At 41.7% G+C, this 9,626-nt stretch overlaps 1 protein-coding gene across 10 annotated transcripts in view; it reads right to left on the reverse strand.

Annotated features, from left to right (window-relative positions):
* Nucleotides 1-9,626, reverse strand: part of dock9b (dedicator of cytokinesis 9b) — a 148,412-nt gene that overhangs the window by 109,536 nt on the left and 29,250 nt on the right. The window contains exon 1 of one of the 10 annotated variants that reach the window (XM_014022219.1): nt 3,780-4,015. The exons of 8 other annotated variants lie outside the window; for them this stretch is intronic. In XM_014022219.1, the coding sequence (XP_013877673.1) occupies nt 3,780-3,896 (117 nt within the window). In that variant the 5' untranslated portion in view covers nt 3,897-4,015. Of the gene's footprint in view, nt 1-3,779; nt 4,016-9,626 lie in introns of those variants that run through there. One more of the 10 variants, XM_014022226.1, reaches the window with a different exon arrangement.

Genomic DNA, 9,626 nt, shown 5'->3' on the forward strand with positions numbered 1-9,626 from the left:
GGCTTGAACTACTTCAGTTGGTGTGCAATGAATCTAAAATATATGAAAGTTTAATGTTTATCAGTACATTACAGAAAATAAGGAACTTTATCACAATATGCTAATTTTTTGAGAAGGACATGTATAATTAGTTACGTTATGTTCCTCACAAGAGGAACTAATCACAGTCACACCTGGGATGGGTTTGGAACTATCCTAGGCGACGGCTGCGAGCTAAGCTACCACCATAATTTCAAACTCAAGAGGAGAACCCATGACCATATCTCAGATCCATGTTTGAGATTTTAGGACTGTAAAATAATTTGTCTCAGTTTAAACATCTTCTGTGTTCACCATAGATAAACTACATTTCTGCATTTAAGAACTCACCTCTCATTTTATTGTATTTTTATTCTGAAGTCTTGACAGGTGGTGAATTTGTAGCAGAGTGGTTCTATGTGTCGATACATCAGGTGGTTTCTGAGAGTTACAAGGTTCTGTAAAATCACTGAAAACAATACAGCAATGTATTGATATTAGAAAATTTAATTTGTACTTTTGAATACTTGAGTATTTTTAAATGCATGTACTTTTTCTTACTTAAGCATTTTCAAAAGTAAGTACTTCAGTACTTTAACTTATGTAGATTTTTGACAGAGTAACCTTTACTTGTAGTTGAGTACATTTGACACTGAGTATCAATACATTTACTCAAGAATTAGAGTTGAGTACTTTGTTCACCACTGGAAACCACAATACACCTGAACTAAAAGACTGACAATTACCAATTGGTGCTAAATTTTTAGCATTAGCTCCAGAGCTAATACATTTAGGCTGTGTCCAGATTCAGGGGCTGCATCCTTTGAAGGCTGAATTTGTCGGCCGCTTACGTCACACTGTTGTACCAGAAGCTGTCAAAACTCAAAGACTCTTCTGATGTGGCCGATGAATGAGCCTCATACAAGAACCGTTCGTATGCACAGATTTATTCTTAAGTTGTGCGTACGAGTGATTTAGGAGAATTTGTGGCATTCACCAATGTTTTCGTATTCTAAGATTTTTTTCAGATACAAACAAAATTCACGATTGGTCCAGACCTGTTGTATATTTTACCAGCGGTCAGTCTGCTGTTATCCAGACGGGTTTTCTTCACTAATAACTTTATATTTCATTAGTTTGAAGATATTTTGAGTTGAAAATTAATCACACTCCATGATTATGTTGACAATAGGCTATTCTGCTTGAATTAGTTATAATTTAAAATGTAATAATTTAGACTAACAATATAAATTGTCTGTTCGTCCATTTTCCGCCGCTTATCCGGGATCGGGTCGCGTGGGCACAGCAGAGAGACCCCGCTCTCCCCAGCGACACCCTCCATGTCCTGGGGGACTCCGAGACGTTCCCAGGCCAGAGGGGATACATAATCCCTCCAGCGAGTCCTGGATTTTCTCCAAAGTGCCAGACTTATTTTGAAAACATTTTAAAAGGCTTATTTCAAACCCACAACTGAGACCACTTGAGACCGCGCGGGGGGGGGTTCGGTGTGCAGCGCTGTGTCTTCTGAATAAATGAAAATGATTTAACACAGTTGTTTATACTTTTAGCAGCTCTTTTTATTCCACAGCTGACCTGCTAAAAATGACAGATTTTCTTTTCTGGATCTCTGACAGACGGACTTCAATCTCTGAACTCGTAAAGTTCTTCTTTTTAATTATCGCTGTCATTTTCATGAATGGAAACTTCCTGATATCTGAGGCAGGAAACATAGCCTTATATGGTGTTTTTGGGGTGGTAATTATGCTAATCTCCTCTCGCGTGCACGAGCAGCTGGATACGAACAGGTGTAATTTACGCAGCTCATTTACACACTTTTCCTGAAGATAGAAGAGTTTGTTGAATCTGACGTGACATGTTCGTACGAACCCTTTGTACGAACAAAAGTAAGAGAAATTTAGGATAAGAATACGAACATGTTCTTGCATGAGGCCCAATGTGTCCTTCTTTTTCCCCATTTTAAGGGAACTAGTTTTTCATCAAGTGTATTTATTCACTAACTTTGGAAACCCTAAAGTTAGCGGACCAGTTAGTTTCCACTCCAGTTATGTTTTGCCAACTTCAGGTCTGCTAACAGCTAACTAACAAGCTAACAACATCAGGTCTGTGTCTTCAGCTGGAATGAGACGAAGACGTGACACAGACTGACTGACAGGCATCTAAGCGATTAGCTTCGTCACAGTGTCCTCACAGCCTCCGGCACTGTGACGAAGCAGCCGTCACAGCGGCTGTCCAAATAGCCGACAAATGCGTCCTCCTTTTTCACGGATTTGAGAGGCGGGTCCGATGGATCCTTCTCAACCCAGCCTATCCCATAATGCATTTCAGGGCAACCAGAGATGTTTTTTTTTTTTTTTTTTTTTTTTTTTTTTTTTGTTTTGTTTTTGTATTGTCAGACAATGCAAGTGAATGGAATACAGTTTTAAATAAAAATCTGGTAGTATAAAAATTACAAGTTTCAAGCAGTTGTGTGGTTAATGCTTTTGTCATTTGCAGTCCTGCAGATGCTAACAGCAAAACACAAACAAAACAAACAAAAAAAAAACTGACAGACCGTAGTTCACAGCCACATAGAAGATAACAAGCTGGGAACTCTGAACTCTGTCTGTTAGCAAAATATCTCACGAACCACTGGACATATTTGAATGAATCATTCAGGGAAAAATGATTGAATTCTTGACCCGGTTCAAGATGACCTCCGCAGCTAACCAAACTTAAGAACACAAAAATGACTCTAGTTCAGTCAGTTTAAAACAGTGGTTCCCAAACTTTTCAGCATTTGACCCATAAAATGGCAGCATCAGAGACCTGTACCCCCAGCTGTTGATGGTCGATAAACATTGTTTTCACGTAAAATAAACAAGAGCATAGTAACATTATTTATTACACTATTTTTGTCCATTTTAAGTACATTAATGTTATTCTTTTGTAACAACAAAGTAAAAAAAATTGTCAGTTGTCATCTTTTAGTGTAATTAATTCAAAAAATATTTTCAGGACCCCACCTTGATGTTTCAGGACCCCACTTTGGGTCCCGACCCCAACTTTGGGAAACACTGGTTTAAAAGATATTGAGCTAAAATTTGTTGTGGTGGTAGCTGAGAGTCATTCACAACACATTTTCTAGAGCCACTTACTGCACAAGAGTCTGTGCTTAAAATAGAGCATTTAACTGTTGGAGTCAACACTGTTCGTCTGTTAGCAAAATATCTTGTAACCCAATGGACAGATTTTGATGAAATTTTCAGGATTGAATCATTAGATGTGTGTCTATAACTGATTAACCTTTGGAGTTGACTCAATTCAAGATGGCCACCACAGCTAACCATTCTTAAAAACACAAAAATGTTGTTAATTCTGTTGGTTTTAAAGGTGTTGAACTAAAATGTGGTGTGGTAGTAGTAGCTGAGATTTATTCATAATATACGTATAATCTGAGCATGACATCTCAAAATATAGCCTGGCTTTACCAAATGTGAGCAAAACTTAAATCTGTGCCTTTAATTATAGCTTTCCTTCATACTTAGTGAATTTTACTCCAATAATATCATAAACAAAAATTTAATCCAATTAGTCAAACTTTAGGACAGGAAGGAACGAAACGAGGCCACCAGTGCTTCATTTTCTAAAAACAGATCAACGCTCGGCTCCCTGAAGAGGCAGACCCTCAAGCTGCCGTCTCCCTTCTTTAAAAAAAAAAAAAAAACAATCTTCAAAGAGCTTTCAGTGGAGTAAAAACTCACCGCTGCCACCTGCACCACCCCCTCCACCTCTGCCTCTATCTCAGCCAGACTCTTGTACTGCTGTGGGGACTCTATCACCATCTCCTTCTTGGGGGGTTTGCTCGCCCGGCCCTGCATGGCGTCCGTCCGGTCCTGATCAGCGTGTCACCGGGTGTGGGACCGCATGGCAACAGAAAAGTTCAGCCTTTGGGTCTGTGGCAGTTGTGGGAGTTTAGATGATGGCTGGTGAGATTCCCTCTCTGCTCAGCCTCCCTCTCTCCCCTCTGGCTCCTCCCCCCTCACAGCTGTGCAGCTGTGAAAACCAGCATGGACGTGGAGAACAGAGCGAGCCCTCCCTCTGTCCCTCATTAAAGCCCTGGAAGAGGCCCAGAGATGGTGTTGTCATGTTTCAGCCACACCTGCTCATAAAGTCCTGCTAAACGGTGAAACCACACTTTGTCACTTTTATGAATTGGGACACAAAAATGTAATTATCTGACCCCAATTGGGTTGCAACATCCCATGACATGTAGTGTGTCAATATTTATCAAAAACTAAAGAAAAAAAGTTTAAGGAACCAGGGGTTTTGAGTGAACACAACATCAAGATGGAAAGACATCAGCAGTGACATTAAAGATGCAACTGCTGCCACCGACCATTCAGGATAAATCCTATAAAGGAGTCCCAGTCAATACATAACAAGGTCAGACTGTGCAATGCTCAGATAGGAGCATGGTTCTGCTAATCAGCTAACAGTTAATAGCGGAACTAGTTTTTCATTAAGTGTATTCATTCATCACACTTCTGAGCCTCCCTGGTAAGGTCTATTCAGGGGCCCAGGAGAGGAGGGTCCATTGGATAGTCAAATCTCGGATTCAGGAAGAGCAGTGTGGTTTTCGTCCTGGTCGTGGAAAAGCAGAGCAGCACTACACCCTCAGCAGCACCCTCCTGGTGGGTGCGTGGGAGTTCACCCAACCAGTCTACATGTGTTTTGTGGAATTGGAGAAGGTGTTCAACTGTGTCCCTTGGGGACTCCTGTGGGGGGTACTCCGGGAGTATGGGGAACCAGGCCCATTGATATGGGCTGTTAGGTCCCTGTATGACCGGTGCCAGAGCATGGTCCACATTGCAATTAAGTCAGACTCGTTTCCGGTGAGAGTTGGACTCTGCCAAGGTTGCCCTTTGTCACCGATTCTGTTCATAACTTTTATGGACAGAATTTCTAGGAGCAGCCACGGTGTTGAGGGGATCCTTTTTGGTGACCTTTGGATCATGTCTCTGCTTTTTGCGGATGATGTGGTCCTATTGGCCTCATCAGATCGTGATCTCCAGCTCTCACTGGAGCGGTTCACAGCCGAGTGTGAAGCGGCCGGGATGAGGATCAGTGTCTCCAAATCCGAGACCATGGTCTTGAGCCGGAAATGGGTAGCGTGCCACCTGCGGGTCGGGGAGGAGGTACTGCCCCAAGTGGAGGAGTTTAAGTATCTAAGGGTCTTGTTCACAAATGAGGGAAGAATGGAGCGGGAGATCAACAGGCGGATTGGTGCTGGGTCTGCAGTGATGCGAGCGTTGTACTGGTCTGTCGTGGTGAAGCGGGAGCTGAGCCAGAAGGCAAAGCTCTCGGTTTACCGGTCGGTCTACATTCCTACCCTCATCTATGGTCACGAACTTTGAGTAGTGACCAAAAGAACGAGATTACAGATACAAGCAGCCGAAAAGAGTTTCCTTTACAGGGCATCTGGGCTCTCCCATAGAGATAGAGTGAGAAGCTCGGTCATCCGGGAGGGACTCAGCCGCTGCTCCTCCACATCGAGAGGAGCCAGTTGAGGTGGCTCRGGCATCTGGTTAGGATGCTTCCTGGACGCCTCCCTGGTGAGGTGTTCCGGGCACGTCCCACTGGGAGGAGACCCAGAGGAAGGCCCAGGACACGTTGGAGGGACTATGTTTCTTGGCTGGCCTGGGAGCGCCTTGGGATTCCCCCAGACGAGCTGACCCAAGTGGCTGGGGAGAGGGAAGTCTGGGTCTCTCTGCTTAGGCTACTGCCCCCGAGACCCGATCCCGGATAAGCGGACGTATTCATTAACTAACTTTGAAAACCCTAAAGTTAGCAGACCAGTAAGCTTCTACTAAATTAAGTTTTGTCAACTTAAGGTCTGCTTACAGCTAACTAACAAGCTAACAACATCAGGTTTGTGTCTTCAGCTGAAAGGAGATAAAGACGTGATGCAGACTGAGTAGCAGACAGCTTAGTGGTTCGCAATTAGCTGTTAGTGTTAACTTCCACTAATTTTTACTCGTTTAACTTTAGACTATACTAACATTTTAAAACGTTTAGCATTGGTGAAGCTATATTTTCTATTAACCGGATTTGCGTTAGCGAAGCTAACACTTTGATTAGCTGTGCTCACCACTGCAAAACAGTGGCTGTGTTTAAATTCAGGGGCTGCTTATGTCTCAGTGCTGCACTGGAGGTTGTCCAAATTCAAAGACTCCTCCGATGGGGCTGACAAATGCGTCCTTTTTCCCTGATTTGAGGGACGGGTCCAATGGATCCTTCTCGGTCCTCCATATCCCATAGTGCATTGCGGGCCAACTGGAGATTTTTTTCCTGCTCATAATGGCGGACGAAGCGAGAGAAAGAAGTACAGTTTTAAATAAAAATCTGTCCGATCATTTGAGAGAGCAGCAGATAATGTAAATGATATGTGTGACATCACGAGTGGAGACCGCCCTTTTCCTACTTATTTAGTGACGAGCAAAGCTAATTTTTTTTGGTTAGCATGTTGGTGATTAGTGAACCAAATTGTTTGGTGCCTTACTGTAAGTAATGGTAAAGAACCAACCTTTTTAAGCAGTTCATTGGAGACAAACAGGGTCATTTCTCCCATTAGGTTACTCTGTACTTTGTTTCAGAGATTCTGCCTTTAAGCACTAACGACCTATTGTTTGGCTGATGGTCCTCTTTTGCATATGACCAACCTGTTTGTCCATGTGGAGGCAGTGCTTATAAGGCTGAGTTCACCTGAAACTCATCAGAAGTCTCTTGGAGGAGAGACAAAACGTTTCATTAAAGAAGAACCTGTCCAGAGGACCTACTTATTTTTCATTTTGATTTTTCTACCTGGATTACTGAGATGCATCAGGACACTTTTACCACAATACTTTGGTTGTTGTTTTTTTATCTTAAGTTCAGTTTATTCTTCCAGTAAATTAAAACAAATCCAATTATAACTAAAAAAAAAACAACAACAACTGAAATTGGTATAAAATACAGCTGCCAGACAAACTTACCCCCACTGGTATTTTGCTTTGAACTGAGGCGACGTCCTATCTGCTCCATCAGACACCCACTGCAGGGTTACTTCCTTCCTCTGCGGCCCTCGAATGCCAACACACACTTCCCTGCAGTTTCAGGAACCGTGTCAGACTCCAACCAGCCGGCTGGCTCTCTCTGAGGACAATCATCAGCCTTTCATCACATCGTGCGTAAAACAACACCAAACCTGTGCTTCCCTCCAAATATTTTTGATAATGTGTCTCATTAATAACTGGTCTGATTATCTCCATTGGCCATAAAGTTGGGGGTCTCTCTCTCTCTCTCATGCACAGAGAGTGGGAGGTTGGAAGTCGGCAAGATGGGATGATGAGCTACAGGGTTAGGGTGACTTCAAAGACTTCAGCTACATTGCTGCAAAGAAGCACAAAGCACAAAGGCTGTCGGAGCTCTCAGATCATTTGCATAAGTTGTTTTAACTGTACTGGCTTCAAAGGGTCCGGCTGAAACCCACCACTTCTTCTGCAAACACAGGAATGTGGATCAAGCCTGGAAGGTGTCAGCCTCTAACCATCAGGGCAAAGGGAGCAGAAACCACAAGAGACAAACCAATCATCATCACTGAAACTGGATTAAAGTAAGTTGAGTTTGCCAAACCTACATCCGGACGACAAACCTGCCCAACATAGAAACTGGTGGGATGTGATCCAGGAGTTTAGCTGGTCTCAGATCTTTGCCTGCATGTAAAAATGCTCAGAAACGAGGGGAGACTTCTTTGTCTCCATAATATTAAGTTGTCAGACACCGATGACATCAAAGAGTGATGTCATCCAGGAGAATACAACATTTAGACAAACGTATAGAAGCCCATGCAATGAGACATATAAAGACTTAAGACTTGTCCATTTGTAGACCTGTTTGTACCCAAACTGTAACTTTAATATTCTAATTGTAAATCCTGAACGGTTGGTTGGGCTCTTTACACAGACCTGACTCAGTTTTAGTTGCTCTAGACCAAACTCCCTGCTCAAACACACCTGATGGATGATCGCAGACTTCTACATAATTCAAAGAGCTAACTGTGTCACTGAATTGGGTGTGATTGAGCAGAGCAACAAGGAAAACATAAAGGACAGCAGCCCTCGAGGACCTGACACTCCAGCTCTAGATAATCAACATTATTTTGGTTACCCAGCTGGAACGTCTCCAATGAACACATAACAAACTGAGGTCATTTAAAAACCTGTCGGACATATTTGACTCATCCAACCACATCTCTCAGTGATGTAATCCAAAGACATGTTCATATGTCTTACCCTTCTGGATGCTAAAACATCATCTGACGAGCAGTAAATCCTGAAATTCACAGCTGGACGTTGACCAAATCAGACAGACGATGAACAGCTGCGAACTTTAGGACTTGATGGAAATTCTTTCTGAAACAGATTTTTGAACTCTGGTGAAAACTGTGTATTGTTTATTTTATGTATTAAACTCTGTTAAACTGTTATTAAACAGATTTTTCTTCCTCCTCTCTTTCTGAACAACCTTGCATCAACCTAGTCAAGACTTTTTAAACACGGTGCTCAGCGAGGGATCCGTGAAGAAGGAAAACATCGTCCCTCAGGAGAAATGTACCCTCAAGCTTTTTCCACATCTCTTTCCAAATCCTTTAAAAACATCTCTTCAAACGTTTACTTTTAAAACAATATTTAAACAGTTAGATGGTGCTCTGTAACTACCACTACCATGACTGTGTTTGTCTGTCTGTTAGCAAAATATTTCATGAACCGCAAGACTGACTTTAAAACTGTCAGAAAGTAGTCACTGGATATACGTCTACCACTCATTAACACAGCTAACTGACCTTAGTCAACACAAAGATGGCTATAACTCTGTTATGTTTATATATATTGAGCAGACAAAAGGTGTGGTAGTATCTCAGAGTCATTCCCAGCACATACTCTTAGCGCTAAAAGAATACACTAAATCTTAGATAAAACTTTGGTATGTAAGCGAGTTTCTTCGTGGTATGCTTGTTTTTGTAATGTAGAACCCTGTAACCAGTGGTGGACACAGCTAACCAGAAAGTTAGCTGTACAAACCTAAAATCTGATGACTAAAAATACAGATTTGCCAATGTGAAACCTTTAAACATGAAAAATAATAATAAATTAGCAGAAGCTAAAGCTAAACAAGTAAAAATTAGCGTAAGCTACTAACAGTCAACAACAAACAGAGGTAACAGTATACAGTGGTGGACAAAGTACTTAACTTTAGTACTTGAGTAAAAGTATTAATACTCAGGGTCAAATCTATTCATCTACAAGTAAGTTACTTGGTCAAAAATCTACTCAAGTTAAAGTACTGAAGTACTTGTTTTTGAAAATACTTAAGCATTCAAAAGTACAAATTTAATTTTCTAATATCAGTACATTGCTGTATTGTTTTCAGTGATTTTAAGGAACCTTGTAACTCTCAGAAACCACCTGATGTATCGACACATACAGTGGTTTGCAAAAGTATTCATACCCCTTGAACTTTTCCATATTTTGTCACATTACAACCACAAACATAAATATATTTCACTGGAA

Source organism: Austrofundulus limnaeus, unplaced genomic scaffold, assembly GCF_001266775.1.
Source record: "Austrofundulus limnaeus strain Quisiro unplaced genomic scaffold, Austrofundulus_limnaeus-1.0 Scaffold320, whole genome shotgun sequence".
NCBI classification, from domain to species: Eukaryota; Metazoa; Chordata; class Actinopteri; order Cyprinodontiformes; family Rivulidae; genus Austrofundulus; species Austrofundulus limnaeus.